This window comes from Diabrotica virgifera, chromosome 1 (assembly GCF_917563875.1).
Source record: "Diabrotica virgifera virgifera chromosome 1, PGI_DIABVI_V3a".
Lineage (NCBI taxonomy): Eukaryota > Metazoa > Arthropoda > Insecta > Coleoptera > Chrysomelidae > Diabrotica > Diabrotica virgifera.
The window spans coordinates 265,865,662-265,887,955 of NC_065443.1; the positions used below are offsets into that span (position 1 = coordinate 265,865,662).

The following is a 22,294-nucleotide window of genomic DNA, read 5'->3' on the forward strand; positions in this document are numbered from 1 at the left end:
AATATACTGGTCGATGTCAATAATGTCAAATATTATTTGCTAATTATCTTACTTATAAGTGTCATTTGTTCAAAGCTCTCGCTATAATTTTTTATACAGTGCTATTCAAAAGTCCGTACTCCCCCTCGTATCATTTGAACAGTTATACCTATAATAGTGGAATTTGGAGGCAGGAATAGGTCTGGATCCCGCGCATGAAAAAAAAGTTGATTAATAGCAAGCTGAAAATTTGTTAATAGCTTAAGGGTGTATAGTCGGATAAACTTTGATATATGGGAACACTGGAACAGGGGCAGTTTTAATTGTGGAACAGGTTAAAAATTTGGAATGGTCACACCACGAGAACGGCACATTTATTTTGTCCGACAGAACAGACTTAAACTCTTCGAACAGAGATTAAACTTTCATGCAAAAATCAGACTGCTATTTATCACCTGTCATAATGCCTGTCATTTGACATATTCTACATGTTCCACTCATTAAAACGCCCATTTGGTAATACATAGCAGTCTGATTTTTGCATGAGAGTTTAATCTCTGTTCGAAGAGTTTAAGTCTGTTCTGTCGGACAAAATACATGTGCCGTTTTCGTGATCTGACCGTTCCAAATTTTTAACCTGTTCCACAATTAAAACTTCCCCTGTTCCAGTGTTCCCATATATCAAAGTTTGTCCGACTAGACACCCTTAAGCTATTAACAAATTTTCAGCTTGCTATTAATCAACTTTTTTTTCATACGCGGGATCCAGACCTAGAAATAAACGGACGTAAGCTTGTTAACTAGTCATGACAGTTGACGTAATTATGACAAATGACTTTACAGTGTCACTGTGACAGATAATTTTAAATGGGACCTTATGGCAAGTGCTACCTCATTTGAAAGGTTTTGAAAATACCTATTCAGTAATACTAATTTTGTCTGAGTTTAAGCTAATTTTGATGAATAAATGAAATAAATATAAAATTGTAGTATCGCATTTAATTAATAAAAATTCAAAATTCCGCATATGATTACTTGTCAAAAAGGTTGACGTTGGCGTAAAAACTACTACAGAATTGAAAAACGTCAACTTTTTTAACAAAAAAACCATAGGCGGACATTTGAATTTTTATTAATCAAATGCGAAACTACAATATTATATTTATTTGATTTATTCACTAAAATCAAAATCAACTAAAACTCAAAAAAAATTAGTATGACTGAATAGGTATTTTGAATACCTTTCAAACGAGGTATCACTTGCCATAAGGTCCCATTTAAAATAATCGGTCACAATGGCTTTGTAACGTCATCTGTGCCTATTACGTCACCTTTCATGAATATTTAAGAAGCGTACGTCCGTTTATTTCCTCCCTCCAAATTTCATTATTATAGATATAACGGTTCAAAAGATACGAGAGGGGTACAGACTTTTTACTAGCACTGTATAGTGTGAATATTATTCTTATTTGTCAATTTGACATTCCATCCCACATACATTTTATTTTTGAAATAAAAATGTATTTTTGAAGCTAAATCAAAAGTTATTACAAATTCATCTGGTACTTTGTTTTATTTATTAAATAAAGGATTTATTAAGCCATATTTTAAGAAACAAAAATTTTCTTTCTTCTATACGAAGTTTTGCTGAAATAAAAAATAGTTTTACTTACCCGAGGCTAATATTGTGTTCTTTACCACCAAGTAAAAAGCGAGTCCAGAAAACAACTTAATCCATTTATGATTTTCCACGTATGAGATTGTTTCTTAATTATTAGATTCTAGAAGTTATATGATGAATGGAAATCAAATGGGATATACTTAAAGACAAGTTTTCTGGGAGTGGTAGTTATATCCCTTCTAAGAAAAGTTCCTTCTTCTATTACATAAAAAAATCAAATATTTTAATTTATTCAACTTATTTTTATCTTTCTATTTTATTACAAGAAAACGAAATGTCTTGTGAATATATGTAACTTGTAAAGACTAGAACCACGTTAAGAAATGAAGATTTAAAAATGAACCGTACTCCTCTGAAAAATATCACCGTTTACTTGACAAAAATCTGAAATTTTCAAAAGTCATCTACCACTCTTTATTTGACGTTTCAGCTTTCGAATTTGAGGCTATTACCAAACATAGCTTTTAAGCTCAAAGTAAATTTTCCAGTAAATATAATATTGATAGTAAAGAGTTTTATTAAAACACTCTTAATGATATCCAATCATGAGAGCAGAAAAATCTCTTTTTAGTGATTTGAAGAAAATTAACAAAGAAAATTAAAGAAAAGCATGATGTTACTCAGACATACTACATATTTTTAAACGCTTTTCTTTAGTTCAATAGTTTGCGTCAAATCTTTAGACGTTAATTTGACTGCCTTTTCTCCAATGCAAATGAATGAAAATTTACAGACATATGCATTCGCGGGAACAAAACACGAATAGTCAATAAAAATTGCTTTTTATGTTTATTATTTGGGCTGAGTTTTAGATTTCTTTTAAATTCCACATCAAATTTATCCTTCCTTTTTTATTGGTTTCCTAATCTGTTAAACTTATTTTTTCAACGGCTTCGGATGTGAAGGGCAAAACGTCAAATAAAGTAGTTCCATTTTTATAATTCTAGTTGAGCCATTATCCCATTATCCAGAGTGCAAAAATAGATTAGATCATAAATTAAATCTTTTATTTTGTGTCAAAAATAACTCCACAGAGCCTAACTGACGTTAGCACAAATCTGCATACAAAAAAGCTAGTGCCTTTTGAAGTCAAAAGACAAAATAAAAATTAAATTTTTTTCAAATATCTCGTAAACAGATTCTACTTTGGTACTAAGTTTTGCAAGAATTAAAAAATATTTGTACCATTTAATTTATTTTGAAAGAAATTATGACCTTATGAAGTTCTTCTTCATTTTCCTTCTTGTATGTACGCTTTAAAGCATGTTTTTTCTTCAATATTAGCCTCCTAAATTGTTTAAATTATCGCACCATATTTTTCTTGGTCTGCCAATATTTCTCTGTCCATTTGGTGATTTATCTCGTATTATTCGTACTATCCTATCCTCTGCCATTCTACTAATGTATTCGTTCAAAAATTTAAACAAATTGTTTAAAGAATTTTTCGAGCAAGGTACTACCCGGCACTCTATGGATTTGTTATAAGGACCTGTTTTTGAGTGCGTTTATGCAAACAAATCTAATCGAAATAATTTCGCTAGCGGGGGCGACGATACAGCCTGGACTATAGCACTAATTGTTAATAATTAAAAATAACAGCTTTGTAATAAAATAATGACAAAAATTTCTTCAGGTTCTTGAAGGAGGGGTTTTAAACTTTGATTTGATCACTTTCTGGCTTTCGTAATTTAATTTTTAATCGAGTTATTAAGCCTTGAAAATGACCAATTTTGCATTTTTCAAATTTTAAATCGCGTATAACTCAACAAAAATCAATTTTAGAGGAAAATAACAAGAAACTGGTTTTCCTCAGAAAGACCCATATTATCTAAAAAAAATTTGTTCGAAGTGAAACAATTAGTTTTGTGAATTTGTTTAAAAAAATTGTTTAAGCATCACGGCACCGCCTGGCACCCTGTGGATTTGTGGTCATCATCATTCTCTTTGCCTTATCCCTATGCGGGGTCGGCTTCCCTAATTGCATTTCTCCACACAATTCTATCTTGGGTCATATCAATGTTAATCCCCTTTACCAAGATATCCTGCCTTATCGCCTCCCCCAGGTCTTCTTTGGTCTTCCTCTCCTACTCCTTCCAGGAATCTGCACTTCAGCTATTCTTCGTATTGGGTGATTAACGTCTCGACGTTGAACATGACCAAACCATCTTAACCTATGCTCTCTCATTTTGGCATCAATTGGTGCCACGCCTAGACTTCCCCTAATATACTCATTTCTAATTTTATCCTTCTTTATCACTTCACTCATCCATCTAAGCATTCTCATTTCCGCCACATGCATTCGTTGTTCCTCTTTCTTTTTCACTGCCCAACATTCAGTTCCGTACATCATAGCCGGTCTTATGGCTGTTTTATAGAATTTTCCCTTCAGCTTCATTGGAATTTTTCAGTCACACAACACACCACTCGCTTCTTTCCACTTCATCCATCCAGCCCTAATTCTACTGCATGCATCTCCATCTATTTCTCCATTACTCTGTAATACCGATCCTAGGTACTTAAAACTATTGCTTTTCACAATCATTTCACCATCCAAAGATACCATTTTATTTGTAGTAGCTCCATCTTTAAATGAACATTCCAAATACTCTGTTTTTGTCCTACTAAGTTTTAAACCTTTTTCCTCCAGAGCTTGTCTCCACTGTTCCAGTTTTTGTTCTAAGTCTCTTTCACTATTTCCTACTAACACGACATCATCAGCATACATTAAGCACCATGGAATGTTACTCTGTAGTTTCGCTGTTATCTGGTCCAAAACTAATGAGAATAAATACGGACTAAGCACCGAGCCTTGGTGCAATCCTACTTTCACATGAAATTTATCAGTCTCTCCCACACCTGTCCTAACACTAGTCGTTACTCCCTCATACATATCCCTCACAATCTTTACATATTCACCAGGGACTCCTTTCTTATTGAGTGCCCACCACAGAATCTCTCGTGGAACTCTATCATATGCTTTCTCAAGATCAATGAATACCATTTGAGCGTTTGTTTCTTTACTCCTGTATTTTTCCATCAACTGCCTTATAATGAAAATTGCATCTGTTGTTGATCTACCCTGCATAAAGCCAAATTGATTCTCGGATATTTCGGTCTCTTCACGTATCCGTCTGTCAATTACTCTTTCCCATATTTTCATGGTGTGGCTAAGCAGTTTTATAGCCCTGTAGTTTGTACATTGTTGTATATCTCCCTTGTTTTTGTAAACAGGTACCAGTATACTGCTTCTCCATTCGTCTGGCATTTGTCCGACTTCCATAATTCTATTAAATAGACCTGCTAGCCACCTTGTTCCTGTCTCTCCCAATGCTCTCCATACTTCCCCAGGAATATCATCTGGTCCTACCGCTTTTCTTTTCTTTATTTTTTGAAGCGCTTGAGCCACTTCCTCGTTGGTTATTTTGGTGACCATTGCTGCTACTGTTTCCGTTGACTCTACAGGCTGTCTGTCAAATTCTTCATTTAATAAACTGTCAAAGTACTTTCTCCATCTCTTTTTGACATCCCTTTCGTGAACTAGTATTTTATTATTTTCATCTCGGATACATCTAATCTGATTAAAATCTTTTGCTTTCTTTGCTCTCTTCTTGGCTATTTTATATATCTTCGTTTCGCCTTCCCTGGTATCAAGTTGATCGTATAGGTTTGAATACGCTTCTGCTTTGGCTTTTGCTACTGCTACTTTCGCTTCCTTTTTCGCCACCATATAGTTTTGAAGATCTGTGTCGGATCTGGTTTCTTGCCACTTTTTATATAATTTTCTCTTCTCTTTTATTTTTCCTTGTACTTCGTTTGACCACCACCAAGTCTCTTTATCCTCAAACTTTTTTCCTGACGTTTTCCCAAGTATTTCAATAGCAGTCTCTCTAATACTACTGGCCATTTTTCTCCAAATTGTATTAGGGCTTCCTTTCATGTTCCAACATATTTTTTCTACTATTCTTCTCCTGAATAGACCTTCTTTCTCATCTTTCAGCAGCCACCACTTGATTTTTTGTGGTCCTCTCCGATAACCACAAAAAATCAAGTGGTGGCTGCTGAAAGATGAGAAAGCAGCCACCCTGTGGATTTGTGGTAAAGACCTCTTTTTGAGGAAGTTTGTGCAAAGAAATCGAATCGGAATAATTTGGCGAACGGGGGCGACGATACAGCCCCGTCTGAATCAGTCATCTGTGGCCCGAGACAAGCCTAAAATTTTGCAGGAAACTAGCAAATTTTCTTTTTAAGAACCAGAACAATCCTAAATAAAATTTTATTGATGTAAAAGGTGATACTTTTGAGCAGTAATTATTACATGTCATTTAATGTAGGAATTCCAAGAGTTGGTAAAAATTAACAAATCTTGTTGAAAACAATCTAATATCTGTAATGCAAACATAATAAAATCACAATAAATCACTAGAAATAAACAAACCAAGACACGTTGAGTGTTATGAGGAGCACTCCCAAAATGTATACACATACATTGTAAATCCCAAATAATGACTTACAAAGTTGATACATTGTAAATAATGATTCGGAAGTGCTCCTAGTATCATTTAACGTGTCTTGGTTTCTTTATTTCCAGTGCATTTTTATTTTGATTTTAGTATACACAGTATATACATTTTTCATTTAGAAATAGACAAGATTTTCCAAATGCCGTCTAAAATTAAGCAAAAATAAATAAATTTTTTTATTAATCTATTATACAGTGAGCACGTAAAGGTTGGAATAAATTCATTTTCTCGAGAATGGGCGATTTTGGAAAAAAATCCCGAAACAGGTCAATTTTTATTTTTAAATTACTACTTTTTAACATATATATCATACTAGTGACGTCACCCATCTGGGCGTGATGACGTCATTGATGATTTTTTTAAGTCAGAATAGGGGTCGTGTGATAGATCATTTGAAAGGCAATTCAATTCTCTATTCAGTAATACAAACCTTAACATAATTATTTATACAGGGTGTCCAAAAATTTTTTTTGTTTAAATTTATTGACATAAAAAGAAGAATGTATGTGATTTATTTAATTCAAAATACATTTTACTTTTCTCAGAAAACAGAAAAAAAATGTTTATTTGAAAAATAATCATTGCTTTTCGCCCTAATTAAATCTTCAAACTGTCACGAGGCTGGTGGGTGGCTGCTTTATATTAAATTTAAGCGAAAAACAATATATTTTTTGCCAAATAAACATTTTTTCCTGTTTTCTGATAGCAGTAAAATGTATTTTAAATTAAATAAATTACACACATTCTTCTTTTTATGTCAATAAATTTAATTAAAAATTTTTTTTTTGGATACCCTGTATAAATAATTATGTTAATGTTTATAATACTGAATAGAGAATTGAATTACCTTTCAAATGAGCTATCACACGACCCCTATTAAAAAAAATCATCGATGACGTCATCACGCCCAGATGGGTGACGCCACTAGTATGATATATATGCCAAAAAGTCTTAACTTAAAAATAAAAATTGACCGATTTCGGGATTTCTTTCTAAAATCGTTCATTCTCGAGAAAATGAATTTATTACAACCTTTACGTGCTCACTGTATGTATAAAAGTAGTACCGCTCACAAAAATTAAGGTTGTTTATTTTAAGGTTATTTAACAACAATCTTTCCCATGTTAAATAAGTATTATACATCTGCGATTAAATTGCGTAAAGTTACAGAGTACGATCATTATTGTGCAAACAAGTCACACATACACATTTTTACGCGATTACACCTTAAACAACACCTTAGACTTAAACTGTACAGTTGTAGTTGCGCAATTTGAAGGCAGATGTATATGTATGGGTCCTGCTAAAACAGACAGAGCTAAAACCAATAAATATATACCGGCAGAGCATAAACCGACTAATTTTTTTTGCATTTCTACTGCACGAAATCTTTTTTATTCGCTTCTGTACATTGTTAAAGTTAAAATGTATTTTTAAAAATTTTTCCAAGTAGGCTGGAAATTGTTATTATCTAACAAATATATTGATATATAAAAAACAATTTAGCAAATTCTTTTGAATAAAATATTTTTAGTATCCCATCGAAGTAAACACTTGTTCTCTCTTGTTAATCTTTCGAAAAATGATTCCTTTTCGAGTTATTTGTGCAATTTTTGAGAGAAATTTCCAAGAGAGAAAACGTGTTTATTTCGATGAGATGCGCCTAAAATCATATTATTCGTGGTCATTCGGGAATTTTTGTAAGTTAGTTCTTGATTGGAAAAAATTAATTTGAACTTTGAAGATTATAATACAGTCCGTACAATCTAGATACATAGATACCGTTGCCCGTCATTATCTACGTCAGAGATCTAAGTTGACAGTGTTGCCCAAGGTTACAAAAAATTCTTGAATTTATTTTAAATCAAATATATCACATAATTATTGCAAAGTGGATTATACAACAAACCAAATTAATAGTCAATGTAAATAAACAAACACATTAGAAATAGAAAACAAGAATTAAGTTATAATTTTACGTTATAGTTATTAAGGTACCAAGGGTATTATAAGGATAATAACGCTTGAGATCAATGGTGTATATACCGAGGGCCTTTGGCCCGAGGGATATACGTTGGCGGAAAGCGTTATTATCTATAATACCCGTGGTGCCTTCAACATTTAATGTCCGACTAAATTATTCTTTATATGCAAAATTTTTTAATAAATTTTGAATTAATTAGTTTTCAAATAAGTAACGTTCAAGGGCATTATATCATACTTAACTGACTTCGAAATCATGTCATTATTTGTCAAATAATATGCCAGTCGGACATTAAAGTAAATAATAAAAACAATAAAAATACTTATAGTAAAGAATAAAAACAAATCTGAAGTATCAACACCGCAACTGCCAAATAAATGTTAGCAATTTATGCCAAAATGTCACCTTTTATTTGATCGCAGTTAGAGTGTAATCCGCACAAAGTGCTTTATAAAAACGCTTTATATTCCACCTATACAAATTAAATGAAACAAGTTAGGGTATACTTCTTTAAATTTAAATTAAAGCAGCGTTAGACGCCGCGATAAATTCGAGCAATTTATTGTGGTGATAAATTGCTACGATTTATTGATTTTTTAAAGCTTGTTTAGACGCTGCGATATTGATTATAAATTGAAACAACTTGATCGTTACGATAAATTGCTCGCATTTATCGCAGCACCTAAACCAGCGATAAATCGCTGCGATGCGCGATGTATCGTTTACACACAACGATAAATTGAAACAACTCGATCGTTACGATAAATTGCTCGCATTTATCGCGGCGTCTAAACGCTGCCTAATAGAAATCTTCTAATATTATTTCTACGCGTATATAAAAAAATATGTCTAGTGGCTGTAATTCCAGTATACTCAGCTAAACGATTCTAAAAAGGAACAAACCCTGCGACTTAAATATTTCGTGTTAGTATCATGTGACGTCACGTGCTATGACACAGATGATATATTGCACGGACTGTAGAATCGAATAGAAAAGATTTGGAGCGGTAGAAATGCAAAAAAATTATTGGATATATTCCGTTTATATGCATCTTTTTAGAGGTAAATCGCTCGCCTATTAAGGTTACTCTTTCTGTTCATCGTTGTTTATTTAATAGCCACTTTACACGATGCAACTAATTGCGCAATTAATTGCACCATTTCTTGCAGCAATAGAAATTGCATCGTGTCATACGAAATTTGCACAGAAAAGCTGCAATTTCTTGAAGCAACTTCTTGCTGCAAGAAGTTGCAGCTAAATAGAACATGTCCTATTTTTCATGCAATTTTTTCTGAAATTTGGTTATATTTTTAGTAACTTTTAAGGCTACACTGTTTGTTTTTACTACATTGACATTCTGTCATCCTAAATTTCAAACTAAACATTTTTTTTTAACAAAAGTAGAGAACTTTTTACAAATTTCACGCTTCACAGATAACATTATTTTGGTGGATAACTTTAATTATGTAACATAGGGATTAAAAAAACTATTTTCTATTTGTATTTCTTACAACTTATTTCCTTTTGTTAATGAATAATATATTATAGGTATACTTGCATTAGGTATTAATAGATTTTGTTATAATACATTATAATTTCCTCGAATTATAATCTAACAAAAATAGTCTAATATCTGATTACTCAAAAAATTACATTTATTTTATAAAAACAACATACCCTAAAATTTATGCTGTTTTGTCAAAGTTTCTGTCTATTTCATGTCAGTTTATGCAATTGCTTGCACCCTGTAGTCACTTTACACGATGCAAGTAATTGCGCAACTCATTGCACAACTTCTTGCGCAAGAAACTGTGCAATTAATTGCGCAATTACTTGCATCGTGTAAAGTGGGTATAAGACTATATAGTATAAAACAGTAGACTTAGTTTAAAAGACTATGTGCAACTTTTTTACCGGCTCTTGAAATAGTATGGAAATAAACAATATATCGATGATGTGAGCACATTTGGAACACCTTTATCAACAGCGCACGTACCTTAACCAGCGTAATTATAATTTTTTCTAATGGCAAGGTCGATGACAGTATTTGCTGAAGCGAATGTTGACGTTGATCTGAGGATGCTGCGCTCGTTCCGCGTACTGCGGCCGCTCAAATTAGTCTCCAGAATTCCAAGTAAGAAGGATCAGATCGGCTGCGAATATATTTACTTATATTGTTTAGAGTCTTACACATGGCCGCTAAACGTGTAGAGCAGACTAGTGTTTTTTAGTCTTTGATTCTTAGAGTTGGTTACTTCTAATAGTAGTCCAAGCTGTGGGTGAAAAATAGGTCGGTTTCAGGATATAATTTGAAAAATTTTCAAATTTGAATTGAAACCTATCGGGTGTTGTAAAGGACGATGCCAGGAATATCTTCTACTAAAATGTAACCAAAAATTTTAAGAGCTTTTATATTTATGACGTTTTTCATTAATTTGTTAAATTTGCAATTTTTAAAAGTTTTTAATTTTTAAGCTTAGGATATTCATTTTAGAGAAAAACTTTTAAATAGAAAGTTGCAGTAAATTAAAAAATCTACAATTTGAGATATGTCAAGTTTAATTATCTTATTGCAAAACAGCCTGCGAAAGTCCAAAATGGCCGTTATTTGCAATTGCATTATTTATTATGAAAATAACTTTTTTTTATATTTTAAGGCTTTAAAATGAAGAAATTTCAATTCGAAACATAAAAAAATTGATGGATTCGACCGTTACTTGATGGAAGTTCATTTTATCTCACAATAAAACACTGAAAAACGTTTGTTTTTCTATACTTCCACAAAATTTATTACAACTATGTTATTACTACAGCTGTTTCGGCAAAGTGCCTTTCTCAAGTGAAGTAGAAAAACAAACGTTTTTCAGTGTTTTATTGTGAGATAAAAAAATTGGTAAAACCCGATTGGCGAACTTGTTGCTTAGATATTTTAAATTATTGATCCCGATAGGTCAAATGTCGCAGGCTATAAAAAAACATAGTGAGTTAATCCTAGATACACTCTCCTTCTAAGGACTTATATTTTTATATTCTGATGCAAATAAATGCGTAAAACATTTGCCAACCTCTTTCGGGTTTGAAAATAAGGGGGCAAATTTCACATTTAAAACTGAAGCGGCTCCTATACATCCTGTGAGTTTCTAACTTGCAGATTATTGTTGCTGAAGACAAAACGAAGATTAAAAACAAAATAAAAATTTTCTACGACGAACTGAGGACGAGATAATTGTTTTTGTTTTCTTAAATCGTAGTGACTTTATTTATAACAATCAAGAAATTATTTCACAGTCATTGACTAAAAAAACACTTATATTATCTTAAAATAAAAAATATTTTAAACGAAAATTACATTTAAATATTAAAAATGATTTTCAAAGTGGAGTGGAGATTTATTGTTCTTCGTGATTGTGATTTATTGTGTTGGTTGCCCTTAGCAACTTTTATAGTACAGTGAAACACGGTTTTTGCTCCAAATTTTAAAGAACCGCTTGTATTGACATGAAATTTGGCATACACATAAATAACATGGGTAACTGACACAATTAATCACAGTCATAAAGAAAAATAAATGTCCACTCCAATTTAAAAGTCATTTTTAATAAATAAATGTTATTTTCTTTTAAAGTAATTTCTATTTTAAAATCATATAAGTCTTTCTTTAGTCCCTACAATTTAAGAAAACAAAAACAATTATATCAGCTTCAGATAGCCGTAGAAATTTTTTTAAAACTTAGTTTTGTCTTAACAACAATAATCTGTAAGTTCTAAACTCATAGGATGTATAGGACCGCTTCAGTTCTAAACGTTTATAACGAAATATGCCCCCTCATTTTTAAGCCCGAAAGTAAGAGGTTGAAAAATATTTTACGCATTATTTACATCAAAATATGAAAACATAACTCTTTAGAAGGGGAGTGTATCTAGGATTAACTCACTATGTTTTTTTTTTCAAAAAGTTATAGCTTTCGACATTTGACCTCTCGAGATAAACAATTTATAATATCTAAGCAACAAGTTCGCCAATCGGGCTTTTCATTTTTTCTATATTTGGAATTTATAGGTTTTAATTTTAAAGCCTTTAAGTATAAATCAGTTATTTTTACAATAAATAATGTAATTGCAAAAACGGCCATTTTGGACTTTTCCTAGGCTGTTTTGCAATAAAAATTAACGAAATTAAACTTGCCACAGCTCAAATTGTAGGATTTTTAATTTACTACAACTTTATATTTAAAAGTTTTTCTCTAAAATGAATATCCTAAGCTGCAAAATTAAAAATCTTTAAAAATTGCAAATTTAACAAATGAAAAACGTCATAAATAAAAAAGCTCCCAAAATTTTTGGTTACATTTTAGTATAAGTTATTCCTGGCATCGTCCTTTACAACACCTGATCGGTTTCAAAAATTTCTGAATTATAACACGTTTTTTCACCCACAGCCTGGGGTATAGCTGTTGATTTTTTTAGTATGAGTTTTAGTCACAGGGGTACCGGACTGGATATGTGACCCTTTTGTGTTTTTTATTATATCCTACCGTTTGTTTTTTCTTAGTATTGATTAATAGTTAGATTTTTATTTTACAGTGCGTGTATTGGTCCAGCTACATAACACATATTAAATATATTGCTAGAGATAGAAACTAACATACAATAATACAACGAATTAATGATTTAACGAATATGTGGTGGTCAACAACTCAATGAGTAGATTAGTCAAAATTTGACATTATTTTGTACATAATTTCTATTTCTTCCACATTTTTTAAATATTTCAATATTTTAATACATATTTTCTTTTTATACATAAAAATACTTTATCATGTAACATTTATTTCTTTAATTTTTTAATATACATTTAATTTAATTCTGTATATTTGTCTAGCGATCGTTATATCTATGTTTCATCATACTATGAATACTTGTAGTTATTGCATATAAATTTTACATTTCCGGTGGTGTTGAAAAAGACGTTAGAGCAAAAAGATGAGATTCCATTGGTGTCCACAAGAGACTCAGAAAAAAAAAATTAAAAGCTGGCAGGAAGTAGAAAAAAAGATGAATTTTACGAAAAACAAAAGACCTTCTTGCGTACTACGATACTTTAGAAGCAATAATGTATTGGGGAAATATGACGAAGAAAGAGTAAATAATAATAGTAAATGACTTTTAGACATATGTCAAAGCTTAGACTTAAATGTTATAAATGAGTTTTTTCAGAACCAAAAAAATACCACACAAACCGGGAACGAAAATACCACCGAGTCTAGTAAAGCATTTAACTATAATATTGATAGCTTAAGAGATAAATCTACAATTCCTGTACAAGATAAGACTGGCTGCAAAGCTAGGAACTCTAGATACAGTAAAAACAGTAGAAGTAGTATTAGTTAGTGAAAAATTGCATACACTAAGCAGCAAGGAAGGCCTTCTAATATTTGGATAAAACCAGAACAGAAAATCCCGAAAGGATCACAGATGAGCTAAAACAAATAGTAGTGTTGCAGAGTCGCCATGTACTGTTAGAGGATCGCCATGTAGTGTTCGCCTTCCCAATATATATAGGCAAGGCTTAAATTCAACATCATCGCACAAGAAAATACATATATTACTTCTTGCACTTTTTAATACAATTTTACTATTTAAACAATTGAGGTAGGTGGTAGTTTTTGAGGTCAGTTTATTTAACAATAGCATACAAACATGTCTTGTTCTAGAAATATGAATTATAACACACTGCTGGTAACGATGGATCTCAAACAGTGATGTTGCTTATCCTATACTTTCTCTAACATTTATATTCAGGGAGCATTACAGGAGATTATCAGAGTTATGCCTACAGTGAAAGGCCAGAAAATTAACCAATATACCTGGATGCAAAATGACGTGGCTATCAAAATGTGGGATGCGGCAGAAGATGTAGAACCTCGCGTAGAAAATTGTAAAGATTCTTTCAAATGAAGATAAACAACACACTTAATAAGAAAAGAGGATGACAGATGAATATTGTAACCACATGCAGATTAAGAATAAGTAAAATAAATATAGTAAGACAATACCTGAGATACATAGATGACATAATCAAAGATGTTAGAACATATTGGATGAAGCTAGGTTACAGCGAGACAATTGAAAATACCTTGCTTGGAGATATAACCAAGAATAGAACGCTTGGGAATGATGATGCTCATGAGGGACTACTGATAAAATTTAAAACGAGTTATTAAATATTATCGAGATATCTAAAAAATTAAATTCTTTATTTCTTATAATTGACAAGTAATCAAAATAGCAAAAAACATAAAATATCACATAATGTTTTGACCTTTTTTACCCGTACATTTTCATTACACACTTTTGTTTTCGATTCACCGTAAATTAAAGAAAATATGTAGCCAGAATGCATTATGTATATAATTTTAATTTTAATGGTACGTACTAGATAATGTCTAGATTTGTCGTAAGATTATGAATTTATTTTTCACAAATATTAAGACATTTGGTTATTGACTGCCAAGGAACTAGAGATAATACGTCATACAATTAACTGCACTTTCATCAAAAATTTAAGTCAGAATGTAATAATACTGTGATGAAATTAAAAAAACAAATTTTAATTATTATTGAAAACAGAACATAATAATAACTTTACTATAATCGTTCTGTTTATTTAGTCTGGGAAAATAAATACTTTTTGCATCCTATTTTTTTAGTTTTTTTGTAATATATGCAAAGACAATAATGTCAATGATTTGACGAAAAATTAGAAAACCTATTGAGACAATAAAGGTGAAGATATTTCAACAGTTGGAAAATAGCTGGAAAAACACTCCTAGACAGGGAAAGAAGTGGACAATAAAAACGCATGGAAGGTCTATCAATCAATAACTGGGTATTGAAAAGAAAAAAAAAACAGTGGAATAAATACTAATATAATGAAAGAAAGAAGAGTGGTGAGAATTCCTGTGGTGGTGAGCAGTCAACGAAAGGTTTAGAGCGATGACTTAACCATGAAGGAGATAACTATATGAAGATAAAACATTTAATTTGTCTAAATTCGAGAAGAATGACGAAGAAAAAGAATGTACTATATGATAAACTTTCATGATTTTTATAATATCTAAATGCTAGAACGATCTGAGTCTGGGTATTTTTTTGTCTCCTCTTATATTGACCAATTATTAATATTTGGCATATCCTACTGCGTCGTTTTCAGATCCAATGAGATCCTCTAGCATTAGAGTACATTTTCTAGCACGTAATTTTTTTAAAAGGTGTGATACCTTCGATACTGGACCTTCCGTGTGATTTTTTACCTGCGGCTTTTCTTACACACCGACATATCATGTCCTCTGCGGTTTCTTTTCCCTGGGTGAAAGAATCTGTATAGATCATCATCTGCCAATCCTATAAGCTTTAACTGCCTAGTCAGCTTACAGTGCCCTATTAGCAGGCCTACTATGGCTTTGACTGTTAGGTCTGCCGTGAATTTTAGGGAATGCCTTCCTTGAATGGAAAAGCTAACTTTCCCGTTCAAAAAGAGAATGCCATTTCGTGTTTCTGGAGCTCTTCTCGAGATTCAGAATCCATTCAGAAGATCCATAAAACCCTTTGTGTGAAGGTTACCTACCCCAAAGTGTTCATAGATCTGTCCTGAGCCCATTGTTTATATATCCTGAGTCTATTAAAAAAACATTGGGACTCAGGATATTTCCTATCTTCATCCTATACGAAGACAGCTAATAAGTGCAGTGTGTCTTCTTTCTCCAAAACCCTGAGAGATCCAGAAACTCCAAAATTGGAAACACTTCCTTAAGCCACCTCGTACTTGTGTCATTCGCACAGTTAAGTTCTATAAAACTAGGCCGATGGGTAATCATCATTAAGAGAACCCGAAGTCCTGCTTCCAGAATTTCTTCATATACCACCAAGATAGTTTTTTGGACTACCATAAGCTTATTCACTTCCATCTTAGTTTTTGGGAACATTGTTAGTAATGCCGCAACCTTAACAGAAGCGGCAGGTCATACCCTCGGTTCTTATCCTTTTACCTTTGAGTTGGATTTTGATTGATGTTCTTCCGTCTTACCTTGGTCTTTTTGGATCTTTGTTCTTGTTGTTCCTGAGTTGTTTTTGTTTTGTCATGGCCTCTAATGGCTTTGACTACATCTTTTTTGCTCTTTCAGCGGCCTAGATGTGGTCCTGATTGGCCTCGAATAAAGCTCATTTGGTTTTGTGTAATATTTTCCTTGTTTCACCACCTTACTGATTTTGGCTTTAGAGATGCCAGATCAGATAGCTTCGCAGCGTTAATCTCTTCATCTGTCATGATATCAATGTATTCCAACGCTGTTACTCTAACAGACTTTGTGGTTTCTTACTTTTCAGCTGGGGAGATTTCTTTAGAACTTCCTGGCCTTTCGGCGTTCAAAAGTTCTCTAGAAGTTCACTGCCCTTCTGCTCTAGGAACTATGCTTTTGGCTTGATTCTTCGACCTTAAGAAGCCTTTTGCCCTAGGTTTTTTCTTTTTTTCATTTTACCATATTGATCCCATCGGTGACAAGAGATAAACTCTTCCTACCTCTCGCATAGCCCCGCTTGCAACGGTAAGGTCTAAATACGATGGAGCATAACCTGCTGAACCAAAGGAACTGTTTGCGATACTGTCACCCTAGTGCTTTATATCCTTCAAGACGGTATTTCCCGGCCTGTTGTAGGGATTGTTCATCAACTATATCCAGTATATATTCACTTGGTTCAATGAAGGAATGAAGTAAAAAACAGACGTTCTCTCAATCATTTATTGTAACTTCCGACGACCGGTTTCGCTCTCTAAAGTATGCAGAGCATCTTCAGGTTAACGGTTACGAATCACTAAATGCTACAAATAAAAACCAGAGTTAGAACAATGTCTGGTTGTAAAAGATGCTAAAGATCCAAAAGATCAAGCCAATATTGAACAACATACATAAAAGTAGTGAAGACAGCAGACAAATACATATGCATGTACAATCGGGGGCGGTGACAGACGTCCCCAAGCTCACAAACACATGCAGATGTATGCCGTCTGCATGTGTTTGTGAGCTTGGGGACGTTTGTTACCGCCCCCGATTGTACATGCATATGTATTTGTCTAGTGCCTTAACTACTTTTATGTAAGTTGTTCAATATTGGCTTGATCTTATGGATCTTTAGCATCTTTTACAACCAGACATTGTTCTAACTCTGGTTTTTATTTGTAGCATTTAGTGACTTGTAAGCGTAGGCCTGAAGATGATCTGCATATTTTAGAGAGCGAAACCGGTCGTCGGAAGTTACAATAAATGATGGAGAGTACGTCTGTTTTTTACTTAATTCAAAATGAACTCTCACATGCAACCCATTCAACATTTCACTTGGTTCAGTTTTAACAAGCCACCTCAGTAAGGATGCAGTTAAAGGTTACATACCCCCATTCATTATTGGGAGTATTCAGTGGTCTTGAGATGGTTTAAGGAGATGCAAAGTCTCTCAGTGCAAAACTCGCGCCCAGGGATTAATTCCCTCACCGCTAATAGTTAGGTTATTTCTTTTAAATAGCCTTTAATTTTTTATAGTAGAGTCTTTTGTTCATGTATTGTAGCACTTTGGTTATCATTTTTTGTTATTGGTATTTTTGTACATTAATTGCATTTTAGACAGTTTGTAAGCATAGATAAAATTCACCTTGTCTACAAAGGTATATATTTTTTCCATTTATTGACACTATTCAACAATCATTATGGGATGCACAAAGTTTCCATTTAAAAAAATCACACTTAATAATATCGAAACAGTAATTTTTGTGAGAGCCTAAAAGTCTGTATTATCACTAGTACCATATAGTCGTATTAGAAACTAGTTACTAGTTCTAGATTGGTAAGAAGAGTAGTGCCATAGCTAGAGGCTAGATTTTTGCAGGTTACTAACGTCGATCCCCCAAGATTACATCGATTTGGACCCCCGCGCCTTGCGGGCTATTCGAGTGCTTAGACCGCTGAAGCTAGTCTCTGGCATTCCTAGTAAGTAGAAATGTAGTTGTGAGTCTTCCTCTTCCTTTCAGTTCTATACTATTCTTTTTTCTTGGTCTTCTAGCGAAGAAGCGGAAATGCAAGTTTTAGATATTCTTCGATCTGCTTTTAAATAATAAATAATTTTATTATTATAAATAATAAGTAAATAAAAAAATTTTTAGAGGTTCTAAAACTTTTAAGATATCGGAACACCCACCAAATATCTTTTATTTTATGAAAACCGATACCAAATGATAATATGTCAGAGGCACTGTATTATTTTAGCTTTGGTTGGCAGCCTCTATATACATATTAGTATTAGTATTCACTCATACAGGATAGTACGGGGACGAAACACTGTAATTTATACAGTTTGTCTTATTTGGAAATGGAAATACTTAAATGCTCAATAGAGGTCGCGATGTGGTACTAGATATACTATATTTATTGCCCCAACGATTTTGCCCAATTTTTCTAGATCCACTTTAGAGAAAAATTGTATATTTTTTTGATATTTGGTACACATATGTCTCAACTGGAACCTAAACCACCCAACTACTAATCACAAGAAAAATCCAGGTCCTGATTAACAAAAAATATAAATTCATTGTGACCTTGAAACAACACTCAACACTGTATATTGAAATCTTCAAAATTCGTTTAAATTTAATTTTGAAATTACATTATATATTGAAATTTTTAAAAACTCTGAGATTAAAAAGCGGGTATGTATTGTTAACTTTTAATAATAAATTATTAAAGTTAATGAATAAATACTCATTCTAAAAATAATCAATACCCAATTATTTACTACATTGGAACGACCCACTTCCTAATCACAAGAAAATCCAGTTTTAAAAAAGGTCTTTTTTTCTGACTTATGTTACTGCAAAAAATTGTTTGGGACAAACAAATTAAACAATTTGTAAACTAATTGATGAACTACATTTTTAGCAATATAAGACCCAACAATATCAAGGTTGTTTATTTTTACAAATGTTATTATATTAACATTTATTCAAAATTAAGGGTTCTGAGGTTTCGTATAGTTTTTTAAGCAACTAATTAGTAAAGTACATTCATAAATCGCCATTTTAGCTTTAAGCAAGTTTCATTGAATAATTACCTCATAATACACTCCTGGTCAAAAAATCGGGACACCACAAAAATGGGTCATTTTTGATGTGTCGAATCTCCTAAACCTGTTTCTGTCCGATTTTAGTGATTTTTTTTAATATGTTATAGCCTTATTCTCTTAGAATATGGATGTAGTAATAGGTAATAGCTGAACAGGTAAATGTGATTGAATACGGGGTGTAAGAATAATACTGTGTTTTTCCCTGAAAGTTCGTAACACCCTGTGGAATATTCTAGGATTTAAAAAATACTGAAATTAAAACTCAATTATAGCCTTAGACTTTCTTAACACTCTGCTTTTTGACTCATTCACTTACGTTGGATAATGAAAAAGTTAGGTACTTTGACAACTAGCCATGTTCTTCATCAATACAGGGTGTTTCTAAATAAATGCGACAAACTTTAAGGGTTAATTCTGCATGAAAAAATAATGACAGTTTGCTTTATAAACATATGTACGCAAATGATTCGTTTCCGAGATACGGGATGTTGAATTTTTTCTTACAAACTGACGATTTATTTATTGCTCTAAAACCGGTTGAGATATGCAAATGAAATTTGGTAAGTTTGAAGAGGTAGTTATTTCACATTTTTTGACATACAACTAAAAATATTATATTCGCCATTGGCGTACATTAAGGTAATATGACCGAGTAATATGACCCGTATGCACGCCAATGGTGAATATAAAATACATAATTGTATGTCAAAAAATGCGCAATAAACAATGTTTACAACCCACCAAATTTAATTTACATATCTCAACCGGTTTTAGAGCAATAAATAAATCGTCAGTGTGTAAGAAAAAATTTAACATCCGGTATCTCGGAAACGAAGCATTTGCAGAATTATGTTTATAAATCAAACAGTCATTAATTTTTCATGCAGAATTACCCCTTAAAGTTTGTCGCACTTATTTAGAAACACCCTGTATTGATGAAGAACATGGCTAGTTGTCAAAGTACCTAACTTTTTCATTATCCAACGTAAGTGAATGAGTCAAAAAGCAGAATGGTAAGAAAGGCTAAGGCTACAATTAAGTTTTAGTTTCGATATTTTTTAAATGCTAGAATGTACCACAGGGTGTTACGAACTTTCAGGAAAAAACACAGTATTATTGCTACACCCGGTATACAATTATATTTACCTGCTAAGTAACACTATTACTACATCCATATTCTAAGAGAATAAGGCTATAACATATTAAAAAAATCACTAAAATCGGACAGCAGTTTTGGACATTCGAGACATCAAAAATGACCCATTTTTACGGTGTCCCGATTTTTTTGGCCAGGAGTGTAACTCGTTCAGAATGCTTTACTTTTTACTGACAGGCGAATGTTCCTAAAATGGTGCATTTTTGGCCCTAAATTGTTGATAATTTAAAAAGTTCACAAAACCCACTGCAGGGATCATAGAGATTTGGAATCGAGGTCCATAAAATTCAGAATATTGTTTTGAAGCTATTTCTTTGTGGCATTTTTGTAATTAACTATTCTAATTGGGAAATAAGCCACAATTTAACTTGAAAAAATAATCTTATTAACGTTTCGACATCCACATCGGATGTCGTTGTCAAAATATAAAATATTAATAAATTAAACAAAAATGTTGTTGCTTAGTAAAAATTTTTTCTAATAATTAAAATTAAATCTGACTCATTTATATCGGCAATTCAGACAATATGTTTCGTGTATCACGTGTTCAATTCTTTCAGTGTCTGATATCAGTTGTCTTGCTCGTTGTTGGGTACTAGCATCCATTTGGTTTTTTGTGATGTTCAGTTTGAGCCCGTAATGAGCACTTGTTCTTTGTATCTCACCCATCAGGTAGCTCAGCTCCTCCATGCTACTCGCGAGAATCACAGTGTCGTTAGCATAACTCATGTTATTAATTATTTCTCCATTTATCGTTATGCCCTCTGTGCTTTCCTTTAGCGATGGCTTAAATACTTCTTCTGAGAATATGGTAAAGGGAATAGAAGACAAGATATGATTATCAGTTAACGTGTTACAAAAAATTTATTGACCAGTGATATAAGCAGCCAAATATCCTGTATAATGTCAACGGAAACATAATAACAGAACTAGAAGGACAGTTAAAGACATGGAAAAACTATGTTGAAGAACTCTTTGCAGAGGATAGACAACAATCTAAACTAAGTAACATACAAGGAGACGAAGGTCCAGAAATAACGGAAGAGGAAGTAATGTACGCACTAAAAAGAATGAAAAACGGTAAAGCCCCAGGTCCAGATGAAATACCAACGGAAATCCTTAAACTGATAGAAGAAGACTCGATTAACATTTTAGTTGAACTTTTCAATAGCATTTATACATCAGAAAAAATACCACAAGAATGGCTTTTATCCACCTTTGGTATTATACCAAAAAAGATGAATGCCAAACAATGTAGTGATTACCGTACAATCAATTTGATGAGCCATGTACTGAAAATATTCCTGAAAATTATAAACACTAGAGTACACAGAAAACTGGAAATGGATATCAATGATACTCAGTTTGAATTCCGAAATGGACTCGGAACAAGAGAGGCGTTGTTTGCACTGAACGTCTCAAATATGTCTTGACAAAGATGTACTCATGTGTTTCATAGATTATAACAAGGCCTTTGATAAAGTGCGGCATGATCATCTAATCAGACTCCTGGCAGAAAAGAATTTAGATAATCGAGACATCCGATTAATAGCAAATAAATATGTACTACAATCACAAAGCAGTAGTGAGAGTAGAGAATAATACCACTGTAGAAATTGAAATAAGGCGAGGTGTGAGACAAGGGTGTATACTGTCACCAACCCTGTTTAATCTCTATTCCGAAGACATAATGAGCATCTGAAGACATCTCTGAGCAATCCATAGGTATTAAAATAAATGGTGTTAGATTAAACAATCTGAGATTTGCCGACGACACCGTTTTGATCGCAGAAACACTTGAAGAGCT

The 22,294-nt window shown here is 32.6% G+C and overlaps 1 protein-coding gene across 27 annotated transcripts in view; it reads left to right on the forward strand.

The window, feature by feature from the left end:
* Positions 1–22,294, forward strand: part of LOC114344868 (voltage-dependent calcium channel type A subunit alpha-1) — a 460,590-nt gene that overhangs the window by 91,463 nt on the left and 346,833 nt on the right. For 24 of the 27 annotated variants that reach the window (XM_050650052.1, XM_050650080.1, XM_050650085.1 and 21 more), the window contains one exon: positions 18,102–18,202. In XM_050650052.1, the coding sequence (XP_050506009.1) occupies positions 18,102–18,202 (101 nt within the window). Of the gene's footprint in view, positions 1–10,198; positions 10,300–18,101; positions 18,203–22,294 lie in introns of all 27 variants that reach the window. The other 3 variants (XM_050650056.1, XM_050650071.1, XM_050650159.1) reach the window with 1 other exon arrangement.